The 24,647-nt window shown below is 44.0% G+C and overlaps 1 protein-coding gene across 1 annotated transcript in view; it reads right to left on the bottom strand.

Moving 5' to 3' along the window:
- The window catches only part of TRPC4 (transient receptor potential cation channel subfamily C member 4), a 73,164-nt gene that overhangs the window by 41,281 nt on the left and 7,236 nt on the right, over nt 1–24,647 (bottom strand). Inside the window, exons 2-3 of the mRNA XM_032210471.1 lie at nt 14,943–15,461; nt 14,112–14,448 (exon numbers count right to left, since the gene is read on the bottom strand). Coding sequence (XP_032066362.1) covers nt 14,112–14,448; nt 14,943–15,461 — 856 coding nt within the window. The remainder of the gene's footprint in view (nt 1–14,111; nt 14,449–14,942; nt 15,462–24,647) is intronic.

The following is a 24,647-nucleotide window of genomic DNA, read 5'->3' as shown; positions in this document are numbered from 1 at the left end:
CTATTACAATTCCAAACCCTAAACAAAAAACACGTATATGATCAATGTGTAGACTAGGAGAAGAATAGATAAGAGAAGGGAAATTCTGAGAGATAAATAATAGGTAATTTATGATATTGTGGAGGAACTTTGTTAACAGTGTGAAGATGATGAGCCCAACAATGATTGCAAAAACCAGAAAAACAACAACACCAATGACAGCTTCCCAACTGGGACAACGAACAATAGGAAATATGTTAGGTGGTGAAAAATCAGGATCCACATTGAATTTACAGAACATACCGTCAACCCTGAGTATGATTCAAGAAGTGATGATGAAAACACAGGACTCGATAATGAATAACCATGAGAAAATCAAGAACGAGATGGGAGAGGGGAAAGGAGATATTTGTAAATTGGACGATAGAATGGGAGATGATAGTCAGAAACGAACAGAAAGTAAAGACACTGGAAGCTAGAATGGAACAAACTGGGGGAAAAAACCTAGATGCAGTGGAAGAAAGATGGATGGCAGCGAATAGGGACCTGAAGGAGGGAATAATACATCTGGAAATGGAAGTCAGCCTTTTTCCTGAGATTCCAAAACATAACAGAAAATAAAGAGGAAGATTTATTGAACCTCATTGCTAGCAGATCAGTGATGGTTCCGGATCTGGTTGCAACTGCTACGGTGGAATGGGGCCCGGCGTCCCACACATGCACGCGCGCAGCACACACACACACGCACAGCGTGCACATGCGTCCTAACCTCTGCAACACCTCCGTGATGCCTCTGCAATGCTCCAGCTGCTCAGTGGAGCGGAGTGCAGGTGCTGTACGCTCCATGCACAGAAGCACCAAAGAGCTCAAATACAGGTAAGGAGCTCGGGCGGGTGGGTGGGCCCTCCTGAGCACCATACTGAAACAGTACCCGGTGCTCCCGGCAGGCACCGGTACACCTGTATCAGGGTGTACCGCCTGCCACCCACCGCTGAAGTGGATGTATTGCAGAAAACTGAACAGGAAATGCAAAACAATATAGATGAAGTCTATAGGGTCCACACCAATTATACACGCCAACACAAACTGCCAAGAGACATTCACGTAAGATTTGCAAGAAAAACAATCAGGGATGTATAGGAAGACAAGGGACGAATTGCTGATGTATAAAGGGAAAAACATCTTAAGTTTGAAACAGGTACCCAGAAGGATTAGATAACAAAGGAGGAGCTATCATTTCTTATCCTCGCAATTGGTGAAAGATAAGATAATGTTTCTCCCTGAAGGTATATTGATCTTATGGCAAGAAAAGAAAATCAGAATTGATTCACTAGACAAGGCGCAAAGTTTTTATGAAGATTATTTAACAACAGATGAAGAACAAGATAGTAGAGAAGAAATTGAAGCCAAAGCCAGGAGGAGGAACAACCGCCAGAAGGAAAGGACCAAGAAGTCAGAGAATAGATGGAAAGGGAACATCAGGAAAGAGAGGGAGTGAAGACGAGAATGCAACAACAAATAAGACCAAGGAGAGGAATGAGAACTAAGTATAAACAATAAAATGGAAGAAGAAATTAAGTTATCATCAATCAACATAAATGGCCAAAAGAAAACAAACACTGTCAAAACTTCAAAAACAATAAAACATGGGTATTATCTGTTTACAAGAGGTCCATATTAAGAAACATCATGGTGGCATTCTAGAATCTCCAAATATAGGAGAACTACATTTGGCATTGGCGCAGAAAAAGAAGAGGGGTATAGCAGTATATATAAAAGAATGGTTAAAACTGAAACAGATTTATGCAGATGAAGAGGGAAGAATTCTTCTATTGATAGAAATAACGATAAGTCAAAAGCAAATACTATTGGTAGTAATATATGCGCTGAATGTCAATCAAAAGGAATTCTACCATAAATTACCACGGAAAATAATAGTTTCAGACCAGGAGAATATCTGTCTAGTAGGAGACTTTAATGTGGTAGTGGATACTAAGAAAGATTATACAAGTAGTAAAAATAATAATAAGAGAACATTACCAACCGCCTTCTTTGAAATGGCACAAGGATTAAATTTAAAAGATATGTGGAGAGAGTCTATTAGGGTTCGAAAAGTCCACTGGGTTCCTGTTTTTCAGGCTGTGAGGAGTTTTGGGGAAATGGAAGGGTGGACTGATTCACTCACCATTGGGTTGTTTTCACCCTCGTCCCTGCTGTCGTAGGATTCCGGCGATTGGTTGGCATTGCCTGGGGTTCCCCCCCTTCCGCTGTGTGGAGTGAGGCCTCTGCAACCTGGGCCTTCCGGGATGTGTTGGTTACATACTTGGGCCTTGTTCCAGTCACGCCCTGGGTGGTGGCTCTGGCCTTGGTTTCGGGGCTGGGGTTGTGCATGCTGATGCCATGTGGCCTACACCGCCGCATCTGTAGCATTTCAGTGGATGTCGTGGGAGGGCCGGTGTTGGGGGTGGCTGTGGGGCTATGGGCCCCTGTTGGCTGGGGGGGCTCTGGTCGGGTTGAACTCTCGCTTTGGTGTCTGGTTGCTTTCTCAAGTTGTTGGCGTGCAATCTGCTGTCAACTTTTATGGCTGCTCGGAATCACTCAGAGAGTCGGTTTGGGACTTCTGATGCCTTTGGGAGCCTGATCTATGAGCTCCGTGGTTGGCTCCAACCTCTCCTTGTCAGAGGGTCCAAATTTGGACCATAGCCACCCTGGAGGGGTGGTGAAGTAAAGGGGGACCAGCTGGCAGGTAGAGAGGAGCCGCATCTCCCCTCCATGGCTAGGAAAGCCCCCTCATCTGAAGACGAGGAACAGTGCCAGCAAACATGTTTGCCATGAAGCCAAACACAGCCTGAACACCTAAGATTGTGCTGGAGCGGAGAAAGTGAGTGGTGCGTGAACTGGGTGGGAAAATACTCTCCAATGAAAAATGACCCCAAGAAATTTAAGGCGGAAGCATATTTAGAACCATTTCCTAGCAGTGCTTAAGCGCATTAAAAATATTAGTATATTTAAGAAGAGAAAATAAAAAAACCAATTTATTGGATTTATAACTCAAAATAATTAAAATCGGTCACCTGCTGTTAAAAAGGGAGCTGTGCAACCTTGGGACTTTTCTTATTAGCTGGATTACAAGTATCTAGTTTAAAATTATTAAAGATTTCTACATTAAACAAGAATTTTAGCTATGAGACCCCTAAACATTGTTGAGCAAATAAAAGTGACTGGAAGTGGCGTGGATGACACCTTGGTTTTCTTTCTTTCAAATGGGACTGGCTGCAAAATTGAAGGAAGTGGAGATAATGGAACAGAGCTAATGTACCAAAGCATTACGTATTTTATAAAAGAACAACGTAAGGAGACGATGGAATTATTTGATCGTATAAACCAAAAACTGGAAAATATAATACAAAGGAGTAAAGACCAGGACAATGAGGAAACAAGGGAGCGACCAGAAGAAGTGGAGGAGAAAGCAGAACCGAGAAATCAACAAGAAGATAACAATAAGAAAATTGATAGTAAATAAGCAAAAGAGAAGGGAATTTTGAAAAAAGGTGTGAAAAGGGAATGGGAGGTACAAGAAGAGGGAAAAGGAGTTAGGCCAGATAGCTTTAGATCTAGGCGGTGGGAAAAGGTGGAGAGGAGAGAGAAAACTAGAATATATAGTCAATATATAGATTTAAAGGTAGATGGAATAAGAGACTTAAAAGATTTAAAAGAAGTGTATGGGAGGCAACCCCCCCCCCCAAAAAAAAAGATTAAAAATTTGGATGCGGGTAAAAGATGTGGGGGAAAAGGGGAAGGAAGGGAATGTAAAGTAAAAATATGCATGAAAGTATTTTAATACTGTGTATGAATTATATAAGTTGGACAACTGATTTGTATGTAGTGTGATACTGATATGAGTATAAAAATATGGTTGATAGTGAAAGATTAGAATTAAACGATAACTGATTAGATAATGAAAGAGTGTATTTGTTATTATCACGTCTTTGAATATCTTAGTGATAGAAAGGGAAAAAAAGATAAAACAGAGATAGAAATAAGGGGGGAACTGTAGTATATATATATTAAGATACTAAGATATATGAAAGAGTAAGAAGAAGGGTTAGAATTGAAGGATGGTAGTAAAGGATATGTACAAATGATATGAAATAATGAAAATGAAATGTAATGATTGTGAGTAAATCATGTGTTTATTTTTATTGAAATGTATGATACCTGGGTATCACAGCATTCACACATTGATATGGATAAATAATATATATACATATGTACATATGTACATATACAGGGCGGGGCATAACCTTTTCCTAGGGGGTCACAGCAAGATCGACAGCAGTTTACAACTTCCGCGACACCTCATTTTAAAGCCCATAAAAAACTGAATTGAATGAGCTATTAAATGTTAAATTTGCTTTAAGAATGGCTGGAAAATTCGATTCGGAAGAGCAAAGGATCATTGACAGAATAAAATGCATTGCCTTTCGAGAGGCTCGCGATGCTGGAGCGACATTTATCAATCGAAAATGGATTGCAAACAAATTGAAACGTCATCCGGATTGGGTTACTGATAATTGGAACAAAACAGCCCAAGAATGTTTCACAAAATTTGGAGAAGGGCGTCCTCTGCAACTGTCCCAAGAAAGCAAAGCCATCATTGCAACTGGCAGTCGCAAACAACGAAAAGGAAACCGAAAAGTGGCCCAAGAAATCCTTCAAATTCGTGGAAAACGAGTTGATCAAAGGACAATCGGCCGATATCGAGAACGAGAAGGTTTGAAGCCATTCCACGTCATTTGCAAACCATTGAAAACTCAAACACACGTTCAAGATCGGCTTTGGTTGTGCAATTGGTTGTCTGAATGGACCGAGGAAGATTTTCTTCATTTGGCACCATCTGACGAATTCTTCGTTTATGCCATTCGAAAACCGAATTTCCAGAACGATCGAATTTGGGCTAAAGACGTCGACGACATCGCCAAACATGAACGATATCGACAAATCGTTCGCAATCCGACTTGCATCGGGATTTTCGTCATTTTCACAGCCAAGAAACTGCATTGGGTTTTGAAGGATAAAGGGGAATCCTGGGATGGCAGTTATTTCCGTGAGAAAATTTTATTGGAGAATGTCATTCCATTTCTCAGTGATCCAGACAATGTCTTGGTGGTTGGTGAGGCTGTCTTTCTTCATGACAAAGCTCCTTGCATGCGTGCAAATGCGACTCAGCAATTGTTAAAGGAAAACAATGTCGAATTTTGGGGCAATGACGTCTGGCCGGGAAATTCGCCAGATCTCAATCCGGCAGAGAACATTGGGGCCATAATTAAGGATGAAGTGGAAGCTCTGATGATTCAGGAGCAAGGTCAAAATCGATATTCGGTTGAAACTTTGAGAATGAATTTGGAAACTGTGTTGAAAAATCTGGAAAATCGAACGGAACTGTTTGAAGATTTGTTGTGTTCTTATCCACCTCGTTTGAATGCTGTTCGAAGGGCTAATGGTGGTCATACTGACTATTAAATCGTGTCAATAAACTCAGTTTTTGATGGGCTTTCGAATGGTGTATGAATTATTTGTGTTGTTATTACAAGTGTTGCTGTGACCCCCTAGGAAAAGGTTATGCCCCGCCCTGTATACATACATACATACATACATACATACATACATACATACATACATACATATATACATATATATATATATATATATATATATATATATATATATATATATATATATAAACTTGACAAAAAAGAGTCAGCTTGGAATGTTCCGGTAGGTGATTTGCTTGTCCAGGCTTGTTCTGAAAAAATGCACCAACAGCCGCTCTAGTAAAGGGGGAAGCTTCCCTATGACTCTGCTGAATTCATGGATGTGCTCCTTGACGGGTTGCCCTCTTGCCTTAAGTTTCTGAGCTCATCTTCCATGTACGGGTCCTCCTCCACCTCCTCAAATCTGGCCTCTAGCAGTCATAGAAAGTCATCTATGTACTGCAGTTGGGGGGGGGGGGCTCTCCTCTTGTGGAGGGCTGCTAGCCATTCCCTTGCTTCTTTCTCTAGCCCCTCGACGGTGGTATTCACCATGGCTCTGGGGATGGGTAGAGGTGTCCGTAGCAGGGGCAAAATGGCTCCATGTGCCACACCATAGGTTTGCCATAACGGTCCTAGAACATTGAAAATAGTGACCATTTTCTTAATTGCAACTCTCTTTTTTATTCATCTTCATAAATTGTAGCAGACTGCATCTCCTGGCAACCTCTTGATGCCATCTAAACCAAATATTGCTATTTACTATTCCCTCAGCAATTAGTCAAACTAAAATGTTGATTTAAGGTACCTGTACTTTTATACTTCTACTGGATAGTCTTAGAAAATGCTAGAAAGTCATAAAAGATTCCAGAAAGTTGTAGAAAATTCTAGCCAATTATGGAAACTACTGGATATTTCTCAAAGTTCCAGAATATTCTGGAAGTCTACTCAGTATTGAATGTGAATTGAGATTGTTCTTGAAAAGAGATAAATTTCAAAATATCATTGTCCTAACCATAGAAGCAAAGTTTTTGTGGAACAACAGCTATTTTCTATTTATTTTAGGGATGAAGAAAAGAAACAAAACTAAATTGAAATTTGTTACCTAGTGTAATGTTTCCAGGTTCACTGTTGTATCATTTGTCCCCACAAGAAAGAGAAGAAGGGGAGAGTAATCTGTGGGCTTAATTATTTAGTAAGGCTCTCAGTCACATCTTTTAAGTTTGGCCCCTGGGAGACAAGATACCGGCCTTGACTGATTGCTCCGTCTACAATTTGCTGAGTCTCTTCCTGTGGGAAGTGAATCTCCTATCATCCATACTGGGCTACTTGCTTTGTCACTGGAACACTGGATGACGTGACCTCTCCAGGCTTTCTTCTGGGGGAGGATGTGAAATTGGTTGCTGGGATCTAAAGGCTGTACTGATGTTCCCACAGGAAAAGGTGAAATTGGATGCAAGGCAAACTTGATGTTATCAAAGGGGAAATGTCATGACTGATCATGTTCTGGAAATTGCAAAGACGAAATGGATTGGAACGGGTTAGGGTAGCAGAGGAGTATCGGTTGTATAAAAAAATCATAGAAGAAACCGTATCTGTTAACCATCTGGCTGAGTGAGGGGTACAGGCAGGGAAGCGAAGTGAAGCTGGGGATAAAATTCTGATAATAGTTGGTAAACCCGAGGAGTTGCTGGATATCCTTCACTCACCAAGGAAGTTGCCAATTGTGCAGAGATTCGACCTTGCTTGGCTTCATCAGGAGAGAAACTCCATGGCAGACTGAAAAAAACCTGGCATTTTTCCAGTTTTGCATACAAACGGTTCTCCCAGAGCCACTGAGGGCCTGGAGGCTCTCCCAGGAGAAAGAGTAAATCAAAATATCACTCAGGTAAATCATGACAAACGGATCCAAGAGTTCTTGGAAGATGTCGTTCATAAAACGTTGGAAGACAGTGGGGACATTGGTCAGCCCGAACAACATGACCGTGTACTCGAGATGTCTGTACCTGGGGCTGAATGCCATCTTCCATTCATCCCCGGGCTGGATCCAAACTAGATTATAAGCTCCATAAAGATCCAATTTGGTGAAGAGCCGTTCCAACAGTTCAGGAATAAGGTGCAGAGCATACCAATTGTGCACTGTGATGCTGTTTAATTTGCAGTAGTCGCAACAATGCCTCAAGTCTCTGGTCTTCTTTTTCACAAACAACACCAGGGCAGACACTGGCAACGATGAGGGTCGGATAAAACTCCAAGCCAGATTTTTGTCCAGGAAGTCCTGCAACAGGATTTTTTGTGGCTGTGGGGAAGGCCCAGTAGCGGATATCCCTCGTTGCTTCTTGGGGCAAGAGGTGGCATGTACTCAGGTTAGCAATAGCAATAGCAGTTGGCTTTCAGCCTCTCTAAGCGGTTTACAGAGTCAGCATATCGCCCCCAACAACAGTCTGGGTCCTCATTTCACCCACCTCGGAAGGATGGAAGGCTGAGTCAACCTTGAGCCGGTGAGGTTTGAACCGCTGAACTGCAGATAACAGCCAGCTGAAGTGGCCTGCAGTGCTGCATCCCTAACCACTGCGCCACCTCAGCTCTTTTTTCCCCACAATAGAAACAAAAAACCTCTGAGCGCAGTCTGTTTTCTCCATCACCAACAGGTTGGATCTGGATGCGCCTAATTTCATGGGCTCCTCCTGCAGAGCCAGGGTCTTGTGCATGACAGGGACCCCCCGGGTCTTCTGGGAGGCATGGCGACTTCCGCATCTCTACAACCGAGCATCAATCTGGAGGCAAAGATGAACCAGCGCATTGAAGTTTGGAGGAATGTTGACCCGGACCAGCTCGTCCTACAACTCCTCCGACAACCCATCTAAAAAGCGTCCATGAGGCAGCCTCATTCCAGGCCAAATCTTGGCTAAGTAGCCTAAACTCACTGACATACACCTGCAGAGGGTACCTGCCCTTCTTCGTATTTTCCCAACCCTTCTTTAGTGTGTCCATCCATTCATTCAGAGACATGGAGGAGGGAGGCTCTTTAGGCAGTTCAGGCATGGGAATGAATTCCGTGCCACTGGTAATCTGGAAAGGAGTTAATCCGGTACTGCTGAAGACCGCATTGTTATATGCCACTTCGACAAAGAGTAGCAAGTCCAACCGCATAACACCGGAGATATTGTTCCACCATCGCATTGGCCCTCTCCGCTGCGCCATTTGTGCTGAGATGAAACGCTGAGCTGAGTCCCTGTGTGGACCCAATTTATCTGAGGAACTCTCTCCAGAACTTGGCGGTGAACTGAACTCCGTGATCTGAAAAGATCCTTTTTGGCATCCCGTGCAGGAGATAAATGTTTTTCACAAACATTTTCGCTAATTTCCTTGCGGATGGCAGTCGTGGGCAAGTGATGAAATGCGCTTGCTTGGAAAACAAATCAATAACTGTCCAGATTACTCTATTACCGCTGCTGTCTGGAAGCTTGACGATGAAGGCCATTGCGATCTCTTCCCATGGTCGGCTGGGGCGGGCCACTTGTTGTAGTAGTCCAGGGGGCTTTCCTGGCCGGGTCTTCATCGTGGCGCAAGTAGCATAGCCTTTTACATAATCTTCCACCTCCGCCTGGTGACGGAGTGTTTTTAGGAATCCAAAGTGGCCTCCTAGTTAGGCATCATGACTCCGCTGTAGCACTTGCAGCCTCATCAGGGATGTACAGTTTGGACTCCTTCCAGGCTAAACCATCGTTCACCGTTAGGATGTCCTTGTTGTTGTTGAACCACGAGTCTGTCCGGAGTGCCGCTTTCAGCTCGGTCGTCAGCTTATTTCGGCTTCGGTTGGGCAAAAGCCTGTGGAGGCATTGCTGGGGGGGGGGGGGGGTGGACCCTGTGGCGGTCCCAATCCCTGGTTCTTCCCAGGGGCAGTTATCTGGAATGGCACCATCTGCTGGGAGGGGGCAGGTGTCCATTGACGTTGAGCCCCTCCATGACCCGGGAAGAAAGCCCACCCTGGGTTTGCTTGATTCATGGGCTCATAGCCATCCCTTTGCAGCTGGGGGCAGGTAAATGTGTGCCAGGCCCCTTTCTGCTGGCTGGATTGAGCTCCCCAATTTGGCCAAGATCTCCACTCCACTGCGTAGCAAATTCTCTGTTAGGAAAGGAGAAAGTGGGTGGTGCCAGGTTCCACTTAGGTGGTCCTGAAGAGGCGAGGGGGTTGATTCCACTCACGTTTAGCTGTCTGAATTGGTCTGGAAGGCCCATCAGAGAATGACTGCGTGAGGGTGGCTGAGATCTCCATTCATCAGACCTTCTGGCTATCATCCAGTCGTCTGTCGGAGCTTCCCTGGTGCCTCCCTCTCCTTCTAGAAGGCATTCTTTAGAAGTCATAAATTCTGAGGCTTCATCTCGCAGATCTAATTCCGTCTGCAAGGAAAGTCTGGGGGTTGGTTCCTTTCACCGGGCTCCCAGCCGGAACTCCTTTTCCTTAGCTTCTGCAGCCTCAACTATTTCTTTAGAAGATGCATAGATAGTCTTGACAATTACGAGCGATCTGTTATCTTTGGCCTTCTCTGCTGCATTTTTTTCTTCCTACATCTTCACTCAAATTTCGTACTGCCCAGGGTTGGGTCAGAACTCGGATTCAGTACCCCTGATAGCTTCCCAGCTTGGGATGCTGATAAAGTAATTTTAAGGGAGAATTGAGATAATGTCAAGAATAACCTTGAGCTTCTAGAAATGAGTTTTTTATTTTGAAAACAACACATTCTACCCCTTGCTATTCCCCCCCCCTTAATGAATACGCATACTAAAGATGAAGCTAGAAGAGAGAGAGGGGCAGGCCAAAGATTCTTAAAGGAACCGCGGCGGGCCTGACACCCCACTTTATACCGGTAAGTGGGGAAATCTTCAGCTCTCAGCCTGACAATGAGCTGGGATTGTCCCAGGGATGCTGGAAACATAGCTTGGCTGCCATCGGATTTATCAGGTACATCACCGGACATTTCCTCCGGGGAGGTGGAACAGTTTGAGCTTGGAGCTGAGCCACCTGGACTGCTAACAAAGCCACCTGTTGAGCATTCTCAACAAGAAGCTATTCCATGTTAATAGAGGTTTGTTGGGACAGGAGACAAACTGTTCTGAACGAGGCTTTACCAAATCACGAAACAGACACCTTGTGCCCCCAAAAAATCCTTTTTATTTGGCTAATCGTAAATTCCTAGCATTCACATCCAGCAAAGTCCTAGCAAACAGTCTTTCAAAGGTGAATTGCAAACACAGACCTTATCAATCCTTGGATTATTGCCAGGTCTATAGCTTCCAGACGCAACACTGTACATGGAAATAACTGACAAGGAATCTCTCAGATAAGCAAATCTTCACACTAATGAACTAATTGTCTCCTGCAAACACTACTTCCCTTTTGCTCCTACTTATTCCCTATAGGAGGGGCCATTCAGCATCCCCTTGTGCCTTTACTCCCGAGTCAACCTCTGTTTCTTAATTGTTCCCTTCTCCTGACAGCTCTGCGCATGTGCATATTGGGAACAGGCTCCAGATGTTCTTCAGCCCCACTTATCTCCAACTCCGAAGGTAGCTGATAACTGTCAGACTGCCCTGGCCCCATCTCTGCCTCTGAGGCAGAGCACTCATCAGAGCCTTCCCCAGACTCCAGGACTGGCCCATCTTCCTCCCCAACCTCCTCACTGTCCAAGTCTGGCCCCAGCTCCACTGGCCGCTCACGGGCCATAACACCCACGCCCTCCAGGGGCCCTGGTTTTGGTGCCAATTCAAGCGCGTCCTCCACAAACATGTAAGAGTTTGAGGATGGTGGCACCAAGGCAGCCCTCGCCTCCTGCTGCCTGGGCTCGGAGCTGCAAGCTGTGTAAGCACTGTGGCAGAAAGTAGCGGCTGGAATCAACCCTAGCTTTGCTACCCATTGCGGCTAGGAATGTCAAATGAGACAGAGAATGAACATTGTGTTGTAGCCAGCCCGGGCACCAGATTGGCCCCCTACAAAGTCCTCATCTCTTGAGGAGCCTGGCCAAGGTCTCAGGCGCCAATCACTGAGTCACCTGGACTTCCAGTGGTGGGATGGAGTCCAGAAGATAAGCTCAACATCCAAATAGATCTTGATAGACTTGAGCACTGGGCCCTATTTAACAAAATGAAATTCAATGTAAAGAAAAGCAAGGTTTTACAAAGGCAAGAAAAGCTAAATGCGCAGATACAGATTAGATGAAACATGGCTCAGTAGCAGTAACTATGAGACGCATCTTGGAGTCCTAGTGGACAGCCATTTAAATATGAACCAGCAGTGTGCTGCAGCTGCCAAAAAAGCCAGTGCAAACCTGGGCTGAATTAACAGAGGGATAGAATCAGGAGCATGTGAAGTTCCCTGAAGCCCACCGAGGGCCTCCAGGGGGCGGCAGAGGCGGTTTTCGTCTTCCCCAGGCTCCTATAAAGCCTCTGGAGCCTGGGGAAGGTGAAAAAGTCACTTCCGGTTTGCTCGTAGGGTCGTTTTTAGTCCTCCAGAGGCTTCAGGGAAGCCTCCTGAAGGTCCCCGAAGCATCCGGGGGACTAAAAATGGCCCTACGAGCAAACCGGAAGTGACTTCCAGTTTGCTCGTAGTGTTGTTTTTTGCCCTCTGGAGGCTTCAGGGAAACCTCCTGAAGATCCCTGAAGCCTCCAGAGGGCCTCCGGGGGTGGGGGAGGCTGTTTTCACCCTCCCCAGGCTCCTATAAAGCCTCTGCAGCCTGGGGAGGGCGAAAAAAGCATGCAAAACATGGGGGGAGCACCTGTTATGCACGAATGCGCACTGCAGGGGTTGCACATTGCATTATGGGTGTGCCATGCCCATGCACACACACACCCCCCGCGCTCCCACTTACGACACGCGAGCCAAAAAAGCTTTGCCATAGCTGATATAAGGTCCCCTACTTGAGCAGGGGGCTGGACTGGAACTTCAAGGTACCTTCCGACTCTGTTATTCTGTCAGCTCTTCTAACCTCACAACCAATTCTACCTTCTCTTATCATTTTGAGCGCCAATTAGCAACCATATGAGGTAACATTAAATTTAAATGAAGGTATGTCTTCCCCTTTTGCTATCAATTTGAGGGTGGAAGTCTTTCTCACCTATTTGAATTTGTATGTTTATATGTTTTTATTTTGCATCTTTTTAAAACCTGCCACAGGTCCCCAGGTTCAAAAATTAAAACTGTAGTGGGTGCTGGATATAGGATTCGGGAAACTTAATGAAACAGCATGTTTATTTTTCAAGGAAGAAAGGACATTAGGAAAAAAAAGTTGTCTATTCTTCTAAAAATAGTTTGTAACTTGCCCGGAGTTGTTCCAACAGTGAGATGGGTGACCTATAAATATAATAAACAAAGATTCTGTTCCAAGAGGCACAAATTATTTCAGTCCTCATTCTCTCCAACATGGCTATTTTCCCCCCGAGCCCGCGAGAAAACAGAATAGAGAATAGAATAATTCAGCTTAGGTCTAATCCAGTGGTAGTCAACCTGGTCCCTACCGCCCACTAGTGGGCGTTCCAGCTTTCATGGTGAGCAGTAGCTGTAGCTCTGCTTTATAAATTTTATAAAGTTACTTCCCTACTTTATAAATCACCATGACTGTGGAACCCGTGGGTGGTTAGAAAATTTTACTAACAGAGATACAAAAGTGTGCAGTAGGTATAAAAAGGTTGACTACCCCTGGTCTAAACTCTGAAACATGTCAAACAGAACACAGTTCTAAAATATATAATAAAGGTATGAAATTATTAAGGATGAACATTCATGGGAAAATTTTGAGCTATTGATTGATGAGACTATCATTAATAGAAGAAAACACTCATGACTGAATACATTTGTTTGTCATTATAACTCTTAATTGGTACACACCATGTTTTGGATACAAATACTACATTGGGATGGGAATAAGAAAACGATTGACTTACAGTTTCTGTTAGCGTCAGGCTTGGAAGCCATCTTTGTATTGGGCCTCAAGTCTGCCACATATTCAAACATATTCTACTGTGGGAAACCGGGAGGAGGGATTGTACGGCGCATGGGGGATATGTAGCCAAAATAACATTCCTTCTCAAAGAGTCAAGATTGTTTTGTCCCTGCACCTGGACTGGATGGGAGGAAGCTTCCTTCATGACAGTGGCTGCTTGGGCCATATGATGGACATGTGGGTGCTGGGGCAGGGTCTTGAACTCTGAACTGGGTGGGGAAAACCTGGAAGCTTTCAGATTCAGGTTTTCCCAGATGTGCCATCATGACTCTTTTAATAAATTTGAATTTTGAGGAATCTCTAGCCTCGGATTCTTATTTGATTGAGGATGCTATTTGGAACCCTGACAGCTATTTCTTTAAAAATAATTTTGATTTCAGTTTAACGTTATTGTCCTGAATGGCTACAGATGTATTGTTGAACTAATATGTAATTAAAAATTTAATATATATTACAATGATCTGCATCAGCTTTCTCTTTGCGAGTCAATTACTCCAAACACAAATATGAAAGAAATACACAAAGTGCCATATATTTGCTTTACCTTTATATTTTATATTTATAAATATTTATATTTTACTTTCAATTACTTAATATTTACCCAAGACCCATGGTAAGATCATCCATTCCACGATGGTTGGAGGAGGGCCTTGCATGTTCAGGTCTGACCTGTCGATGTGCTGAGAGGCCAGGAGAAGAAAAAACAGGAAGGTCAAGTAGGAGGCCGTGTGGCAGATGAATTTGATGAATGGCTTCTTGATGAACAGCCCCAGTCGGCTCTTGGGAGCTATCAAGTAGCAGACGGAGAATGCGGGGAAAAGGAATCCAACAATGATGCAAGTCAGCATCTTCACCGCCCAGTGGTGTCTCCTCCAGCCCGGGAACTCGTCATACCAACGAGAGGCAAGTAACTGTTGACAGTTTGGTTGGGCAACGAACTAACAGAAGACAAAAGAAATGATCAAAACTCTTCTATCTAATAAATTCTTATATGCAAAACGTAACATGCAAAAAGAAATCCAAGAGATTTAACTGCATTTTTACTAGATGAAATTCCTTGTACATTGAAGGACACAATTATTAGGTATTAACAATAAAGACAAAAATTTTTTTGTTCTCTGGTATATCCTCCTATCTATTATATTTATCCTCACCTAAGAGATAAGGTTTTCTGCTTAAGTGAAAGGTAGAGGTATCCAGGTGGGGCTAACCCAAGGCAGGAAACACGTGTTCCTCCTGTTTGCCTCACAACCTTTGCAATATTTCAGTGCCCACTAGACCCTAATAACCTAAAATGTTAATTAAGAGGTGAAAGGTACTGAAATATTGAAGAATATAATAGGATCTGAACTGCATTTGGTCTTATTTAGGAAGCATGTTATCTCATTCATTATTGTAATAAAATCCACTAACATTTTATCTGCATACCTACCTCTTTTTGACGGTATTTAATTGCTAGTTTTAATCTTGCCAAATCATTTTCACTCTGCTCTTCTAGTAGACTGTTATCATCTCTGTAATTAAGAATAATTTCCAATTCTCTTGAACTTCGAGTCTGATCCAACAAATCTTTTGCAAACTGCTTGCACTGTTGTGACAATTCTTCATATTCGGCTTTAAACTCATTTTCCACTTTGCTGAGTTCTTGAAGTTCCCAACTCAACTGGAATGCTGTAAGAAATGGGTCCTCGCTTGATAGAGCAATTAAAGATGGGCTTGCAAGAGCCTTGTAGATATTTAGTCTGGATCGGGAATGGCGAAGGCTATCCACATCTGAACTGGAGACACATTCCACACAGTTGCAGCGAACTTCATGTGGTCTGGGAACAGACACACCTTTCTGGACTAAAAGTTTTATGATCTCATAATTGTTTGTATGGGCAGCCAAGATAATGGGTGTTATGTCTGGTGTAAATTCAGAGAACTGTGTATCCAGTAGCGTGGGTGGTACCTGTGGGGATGGGAAACAACTGATTTAACAGCCATAAAAAGGTGTCAGAATATTCATGAACTGGAATGGAGACATGGTAACAAGATCGGCCAATGAATAGGCATAGCAACTGGGTCAGCCAATGGGGGCTATTTAGAAACTGAAACCGTATTTGCTGGAGGTAGCAGGGACGCCTGGGTGTGTCTTAGCAAACACGTCTGGTCTAGTCTGTCTGCAACTCTGAACTGAAACTATTCTCTGCCGATCTCTCCTCTGCCCGTCTTTTGCCTGTAACTCCTACCACACTGGGGAATCCACTATTGTACATTTACTCATGTGATATTCTGTATATAAAGAAGTTAATGACTCCGGCTGAATCAGTCACCTGTGTGTGCTTTCTGGATGCGATTTCTATAACAAACTCTGACAGGGCCCAGAGCAGACAGAAAGACTGGACTGTAATTAAGCTGAAAGACTGGCTGCGTGAGGAAGCTTGCAGGAGAGCCCCCTGCCTTGCTTGGGACAGAAGAACCATATTGTTTGGGCTGCAAGGCTGGAACCTTTCCTGAAGGCAAAGGAGCTCTGGGATGCAGTTGTTAAAACACCCCAGGCACCTTTAGCAGCTGCAGATCAGAGGCGTCATGGCGAACCTTTTTCGCACCGAGTGCCCAAACAGGAATGCGCATGCACCAGTGCGCCAGAAACCCAAAGGCCAGATGGCCGGCGTGCGCATGCCTGTTTTGGTGGCATTTTCTGGGTCATTTTTGGCCCAAAAGATGGTCTGGTTTTGGTCCATTTCAGGCCATTTTGGGGCTGTTTCCAGGCTGTTTTTCAGCCATTTAGGGGCCATTTTGTGGGCCAAAAGCAGCCCCAAAAGCGGCTTAAAAACATCCCATAAAACAGCTTGAAAATGGCTTGGAAATGGGGGGAAAAGTTCAATGATGCCCCCAAAAGAAGCCTTTATTGGGCTGTTTTCAGGCTCTTTTCCGATGCGCCGGCTCTTGCAAAGACCAGCTGGTGACGGTGCACATGCCCATGGAAAGGGCTCTGCGTGCCTCCTCTGGCACATGTGCCATAGGTTCGCCATCACGGGCCTGTATCATCTTTAGAAGACTTTATTTGTTGAGTTACAGCAGCGTGGAATGAATGTTCCTGAATCTCAAAAGGTGCTGTTGTTGTTACAGTCTGGAAGAAACACAGGGGACGTTGTTTCTGCAGTATTTGAGTGCAAACCAGAGCAGGAGTTGCATTTGGGGGCTTTAAAGGCCTGTGTGGTTGCTGATGAGAACAAGGGCCGTTTTAGAAGAAGCCTGGAAGTATTTGAATATTATAATACCAACGTGAAAGCCAACAAGTATGAAACATTACTAAGTTTGTAGAGAAAATTCACTTCATCGTCAATACTGATGTCAGTTTTGGAAGCCATTTTCCTTCCTGCATCCTGACTGCCACATATTTAAGCTTGGGAAATTGGGAGGGGGTTTTTTGGGGTGGGAGGGAGCAGTAGAAACATACCCATAACAACATTCTTTACTCTATGATAGTGCAATTTCAAATGATGGGATTTGGTGAGGGATTCATAAATATGATCAAAATGATATATATATTAACCAATCAGCAAAGGTAAATGGTGAGATGACAGGAAAGGTAGAGATCATGAAGGGAACTAGACAAGGATGTCCACTATCACCATTATTATTTATACTGACACTAGAAATTTTGAATAGAGAAATACGACAAAATAAAGAGGTAAAAGGGATGAGGGTCAAGAAAGAAGAATATAAATTACAAGCATTTGCAGGTGATTTGGTGTTTATTATGAAAGATCCAATAGAAACAGGGCCAAAACGAGTTGAAATAATAGAGGAATATGGAGAAGTAGCGGGGCCGAAGATTAATAAAGATAAAACAAAATTTCTGGTGAACAATATGACAGAAAAACAGAAAAGAGAGTTGATGGGGAAACTGGACATATAGGTGGTGAAAAAAGTGAAACATTCGGGTATTCAATTGACATCAAGGTGTGTAACACTAAAGGAGGATCACTATTATAAGGTGGGAAAACAAACAGAAATAGTGTCAGGCCTGCAGTTATATCCCTTTTAGGATCTTTGGCCTGCCACACACTCTCTTATTTCACTGTGCTGTTTCATTAGTGTAGTAGTTGGGAGGGGGGAATAGAAAGGAGTAGAATTGTGGGATGTCTTGTTGTCATTCTTTTCTAGAAGCCCAAGGTCATCTTTTGTCTCCGCACCTCTGCACCTGACCGGAACCATCTGGGTGGAGATGCCAGGGTGGCCGAAGAAGATTGGACCATGTGATGGATTTATGGGTGTGGGGATAAGATCATGAACTTTCAACAGGGTGAAATCCCAGGAAGTTTTTAGATTTGGGATTTTCCACACATGTGCCAAAATGTCTGTCTTATTAAATTGGAACTTTAATGAAAGTTTTGCCTTGGACTCTAATTTAATTCTGCATGATATTTGGAACGCTGACATTATCCCAATTCTCATTTTAAAATAAACCACCAGCACCCCCTGCACGGGGGCTGGCAAAGGGCGCTGATTCCCAACACCTGATCTGACCCAGTCAGCGTAAAATATCAGTGAACAGTTAAGAGAAAAGAAGCTAATGATGAATTGCTTCTCTGAAGTTCTTCTGAAGTGCAAAATAATTTGAGTGGGAGGAATTTTCCAGCTTTATAGCATCTGGGAAGATGCACGTACAGCTGGAGGGGGGTGGCTGGAAGGGGCTCCCAGACTAACTTTTACAGCTAAATGTGAGTGTTTACTCCCCCTCCTCCTTCTCCAGTCAGAAGGCTCGGGAAAAAATTACTGGAATGGAGATAATTACTCTTTCCAGAAAGCAATGAATGAGCTGAGCCAGCAAGAAGGGATTTGACAAGCATCTATCACTAATCAAGCACCACCAAATTGGGTTTTCTTCCGGGCACATGGATGGCAGAGGTGCCACTGGGCAACATGGGAAAATCCTCCAAGCCAGCAGAGGGGACCTTGGCCCATAAACCCCCTGCCAGCCATTGATGGTTGAATTGCAACCTATGAATCAAGCAACCCCAGGTCATGGATGGGAGAGATGCCAATGGGCACCTGCTCTCCCTCAGCAGTTGGCACTATGGCAGATAACTGGGCAGTGGCCAAACCAGAGATTGACCACCCCACTGATTCCAGTCTCACCTGCAATGCCCCAACAGGTTCTTACCCAACCTTCCTACAGAGAGGAGAGGTCTCGACAATGGAAGAAAGGATGATTGAGGGGAAGGCTGCAGGATGGATGGTGGAACAATGTGCACCTGCAATGCCCCAACAGGTTCTTACCCCGCCTTCCTACAGAGAAGAGTTCTCGACAGTGGAAGAAGAGATGAATGAGGGGGATACTGCAGGATGGATAGCAGAACAATGTGATGAGGCAGTTCCTAAGTTGAGAGATGCAACTAGGTTCCATTCCCTCAGGGGAGCCAATAAAATGCCAGCGTTGCTGTCAATTTGGCCACAGAGCGTCAGAGTGCTTGGCTCCAGCCCCAACATCACAAACGTGTGCACCAACCGCCAGAGTGGTAATGAGAAGGCCCCAGAAGCTACCACAGAAGAGTCATCTGGGCCAACAACCTCCGGAAGAGGATCCCCAACCTAAGGTGACAAAGAGTCCTACCAAGGGGGAGGCCTCGGAGGAGGAAAATGCCGAAGAAGACCCAATGGTTAGTCCACCCATGCGCCCCTTTACAATAAAATGCAACCTCCAAGTGCCAGAAACCGGAGTGGAAGGGGAAGTTGGGGCAATTGTGGATACCGGCTGCACTCGATGCTTAATCAGCATGTTGATTGTGGAGCAACTAGGTATACGTACAAGACCCCTAAACCATCCCATTCGGTTCGAGCAAGTGGATGGAACACTGATTGGAGGGGCCCCAGCCACAAAAATTACCGAGTTGGTAAAGTTGATGATAGGCCGCCACAATGAATTCCTCAGATTCATGTAGCTCCAATAATGCAGGAATCAATTATATTGGGACTTGCATGGCTGGACAAGTGGACGCCTACAATAAGGTGGGAGGACGGCGTTAGAAAATGGATGATTGCGTTTGGACCAGTGGAGGAAAAGCCAGGGATGATTGAACCCAAGAGCCCAAAACCTGCAGCACCTGCAGCAGAGACAAAAACCCCAGGGGTCCAACACATACCAAAAAACTTGTTGGGGGATGTTTTGTCGAGAAAGCCATAGTATGACAGTAATGGAAGCCAGGATAAGCTGATGACAGCTATGAAATTGGTGCTCCCAACAGACCAAAATTTCATTGTAGCTTGTTGAAGCCAGTAATTGGTCCAGCATAAGACCATCCACCCAAGATTTCCCTCCTCCTGTAGTGATAGAAGGGGAAACACAATCCGAGGTGGAAAATATTAATGACTCCAGGCTGAATAGGGGTCGCTTACAGTAATTAGTGCATTGGAAGGGTTACCCTTTGTCTGAAGCCACTTGGGTGAAAAGCTGGAACCTAAAAGTGGAGAAGTTAGTAGAACAATTCCATGAGAAGTTTCCCGATAAGCCAAAGGGTCCCCTGGGGGGGGGGGGAGTAGGTGGTTAATTGTGTTATGTTAACTTTTATGTTATTCTCTTTTCAGGAAACGTTTTTCTTCTGAGGAGAGGCTGCCTGTCAGGCCTACAATTATATTCCTTTTAGGATCTTTGGCCTGCGACACTCTCTTTTATTTCACTGTGCTGTTTCTTTAATGTAGTAGTTGGGAGGGGGAAATAGAAAGGAGTAGAATTGTGGAATGTCTTATTGTCATTCTTTTCTAGAAGCCCAAGATCATCTTTTGTCTCTGCGCCTCTGCATCTGACCGGAATCATCTGGGTGGCGATGCCAGCGTGGCTGAAGAAGATTGGACCATGTGATGGATTTATGGGTGTGGGGATAAGATCATGAACTTTCAACGGGGTGAAATCCCAGGAAGTTTTTAGATTTGGGATTTTCCACAGATGTGCCAACATGTCTGTCTTATTAAATTGGAACTTTGATGAAAGTTTTACCTTGGACTCTGCATGATATTTGGAACCCTGACAAATAGATCTGGAAAGATGGAAAAACCTACAATTATCATTGATGGGAAGAATAGCAATAGTAAAGATGAATATACTACCAAGATTGCTATACTTATTCCAAACAATAACGATAAAATTAGAGAACAAATACTTTGAAAGTATGAATAAAATAGTAGGGAAATATATATGGCAGGGGAAAAAAGCAAGAATTAATATAAAAAAGTTACAAGATGCAAGAGTTTGAGGTGGATTTGGATTACCAAACTGGGAATTGTACTATCAAGCAGAGGGATTAGCTTGGATGAAAGAATGGATCTTATTGAGTAATACAAGATTATTGACATTGGAAGGTCATAATTTGCAACTAGATTGGGATGCTTTTTTGTGGTATGATAAAAGTAAGGTACATGGCTATTTTCAAAGACATTATGTAAGGAATGGATTGTTAACAGTATGGGAAAGAGTGAAAGAGAAATACTATTTAGAAATACCAATGTGGCTTTCAACAATGACACATCCAAATATTTGTAGTGTGAAAAATATCATTAGATACAATGATATCTTAACAGAAAGGGGGAACTAAAACAAAAGCAAGAATTAGAAAAACAAGGGATTGATATAGGATGTTTTTTACAATTGCAAATACAGCCAAGATATGAAAAAGATAAAAGGGAATACGGTTTTAACTTAGGAATTTTGGAGTTGGATAAGATACTTATGGGAAGAGAAGAAAGAAAGAAACTATATAGCTACCTATTAAGAACTAGGTTAGAAGATGTAGTTAAAGATACAATGGTAGCTTGGGCAAAGAATTTTGATCACACGATTGACTTAGAAAAGTGGCAACAACTATGGGAAAGGAACTATAAGTTAACCACGTCAACAGCTTACAAAGAAAACTTATACAAAATATTTTATAGATGGCACATGTCACCGGAAAAATTAGCAAAGATGTTTAAAGACAAATCAGTGAAATGTTGGAAGTGTCATCAAGCAACAGGTTCTTCTTATCATATGTGGTGGACATGTGCAGAAGCAAGGAAATATTGGACTGAGATAAGAGTATGGATAGAAAAAAATGTTACAACTCGAAATAGAATTTAGACCAGAGATTTCTTTTTACTAGGTATTATCCCAGAGAAATTCAAGAAAGAGGATACCTACTGTATTTTTCGGAGTATAAGACGCAATTTTTTACCTCAAAAAAGGGGCTGAAAATCTGGGTGCGTCTTATACATCAAATACAGCATTTTTTGCCTCCTGAAGCCCCACCCCCAGTGGCCGTGCATACCCTTATGGAGGCTTTCAGAGAGCTCCTGGGCGCTGGGGAGGGCAGAAATGAGCAGAAAATGGGCCTTTTTTTTCACCCCCAGCAGCACTCTATAACCCTCCATAAGGCTATGCATGCAATTTTTTTTTGACAAAAAAATGGGCCCGTTTTCGCAAACAAACTGGCCGTTTTTGCTCGTTTTTCACCCCCCAACCCCAGGAGCACTCTGCAAGCCCCACAAGGCTATTCATGCCTTTTTTGGGGAAAAAATGGACCGTTTTTGGGAGGTTTGCAAAGTGCAAAACTTTTTCCCCCCTTTGGAAAGCTCTTTAACTGATTGATGAAAATTACATTGATCAAGTGCTGTGCCAGCAGAAACAAAGGTGCTGCAGATTGTCAGCGATTTCCTTCTCTAGCACATGGATAAATACACCTGGAAACATCTACCTACTTACTCTCTCTCTCTTTCTCCCTACCTATCTACTGTATTTCTATCCCTCTACCTACCTACCAACCTACCTACTCTCTCCCTATCTACTGTATTTCTCTCTATTTCTCCCTCTATCCCTCTACCTACCAACCTACCTAGTCTCTCTCCCCCTACCTATCTACTGTATTTTTCTCTCTCTGTGTTTCTATTTCTCTCTCTATCCCGCTACTTACCTACCTGCAAGCACACACACACACTCTCCCTGTCTATCTACTGTATTTCTCTCTCTCTCTCTCTCTCTCTCTCTCTAACTACTCTCTCTCTTCTTAGCTACCTACTGTATTTCTCTCTCTTTCTATCCCTCTATCTAACTACCTACTTTTTTAAAAATTTGCCTCTTCAAAACCTTGCTGTGTCTTATACTCCAGTGCATCTTATACTTCGAAAAATATGGTATTTGATTATACATGTAATTACAGCAGCAAGAATTGTATTTGCCCAAAATTGGAAATTAAATAAGCTACCAACAGATGAAGAGATAATAAAAAAGATATTAGATTGTGCAGAGATGAATAGGTTGACAATGAAAATAAAAGATAAAGAGGAATCGGAGTACTTCAAGACATGGAAAAGATTAGGGAGAAGATATAGAACCCAGACGATGCACTGTTAACTGGAAAAGGGGGGGAAGAAGGGGAAAATAGAAAAGAAAATATTAAAAATATAAATATAAATAATATAAATATAATATTATAAACATAAACATAAATAAATGAACGAGACATAAAGGAGGGATTATAGTTAGGATAGATTAGCGAAGGTAAGTGAATAAGAAATGATATCAAATCATATCTGGGTTTGCGAAAATACCATCCCAAGGAAACATAAACTGAGACCTGAAAGAGACACTAACAATAATAGAAAAGAAAGAGAGAGAGGAGGAGAGAAGGAAAGATAGGGGAAAGAAGAAAGAAGTAAGGAGAGGAGAAGGGAAGGGAGAGGAAGGGAAGGAGAGAGGGTAGGAAGGGGAAGAGTAGGAGTAGGAGAAGGGTAAGGGAAGAAGGAAGGGAAAGGAGAGGAGGAAGGAAGGAAGGAGAGGGGGGAGGGAGGGAGAAAAGAAAAGGAAAATAAGATGACGTTACAACAGGGGGAAGGGGTGGTAAATAAAGCAACCCAAACTATATATTGTAACCTATTAAATGAAATAATAAATGTAAACTAGAATAACAATTATGTGAATGTATACTTAAAAGCCAGATTCAAAGCCAGATTCACTTGCACATGCTCAAGATGGTGTCCTGTCGCGTTTGAGGAGGGCTTCAGGGGGCTTGCAGGGGTGCCCTATCCCATCGTTGGTTCCAGGTCTAGCTATGAGAACTTCCTGGGACCTCGGGGATACCCTTGAGCTGCGATTTACTGCTTCATTGCCGGAACATCGTGGGTGAAAGGGGGCGGCTGGCGGTGAGAGGAGAGTGGGGAGTGTCGGTGGCTGCCGGTGTGGGTGCGGTCAGTGGCGGCGGCAGGATGCCCGGCTTGGGATCTCTGCAGCCAGCATGGATGTGCTCGGCAGCAGCTTCCCACTACCCCCTTGAACACAGCCGGCGTGGGTGTGGTCGTTGGAATGCCCGGCCTGTGGTCTCTAAAGCCGGCGTGGGTGTGCTCAGTGGCAGCGGGTCGCCGGGCTTGGGATCTCTGCAGCCGGCGTGGCTGTGCCCAGCAGCAGCTTCCCGCTACCCCCCTTGAACACTGTCGGCTCCTCCCCCCATGGACATGTCATCTCCTCGTTCCATCTCCCCGTGATGTCATCCCGTTTGGTTGATGCCACACTCTCCTCTATGCTATACTGCGACAGAACTTTATTCCCTTCGGGAACCCCCCCTTTCCTGGGGATGGCCGCCTTGCCTATCAAGACGCTTCCTTAATGACGGATCTTGGGATCCCGAGAGGTGGCATGCGAAGAAGAGACTTCTTAGGGTTTTATAACAGAGGTTTTTAAATCAAATTTTAAGGGGGGGGGTTGATACGGATTGCTCAGACAGGCTTGGGGGGGGAGTCTGCCAGGGCACAGGCCTGAGCTAACTAATGGGCGCGGGTCGGGAGTGCTGGGAAGGGTTGGGATTCCGGGGGAGACATTAAGCCATTCCATTGGGGGGTCCACCATCTCTACTGTTTGTGGGAGAGGCAGATATGGTGGGGGCCAAGGGCCAAATTATGTTCGGGGGGCACGAGTCTGCTGTTTAAGAGCAATCACGCGTTCCGACCCTCATCACCCTTCTCACACCCCTGGGTGCTCGGGATTACAGGACCCTGGTCTCTGGCTGGTGTCGCTTAACGCCAGGTCTGTGGTACATAAGGCTCCCCTCATTTACGACCTCATACAAGAGGGTAGAGCGGACCTGGTGTGCATTACGGAGACCTGGTTGGGCCAAGAGGGGGGTGT

This window comes from Thamnophis elegans, chromosome 2, assembly GCF_009769535.1.
Source record: "Thamnophis elegans isolate rThaEle1 chromosome 2, rThaEle1.pri, whole genome shotgun sequence".
Classification (NCBI taxonomy): Eukaryota; Metazoa; Chordata; class Lepidosauria; order Squamata; family Colubridae; genus Thamnophis; species Thamnophis elegans.
This window is presented reverse-complemented; position numbering and strand designations above follow the sequence as displayed.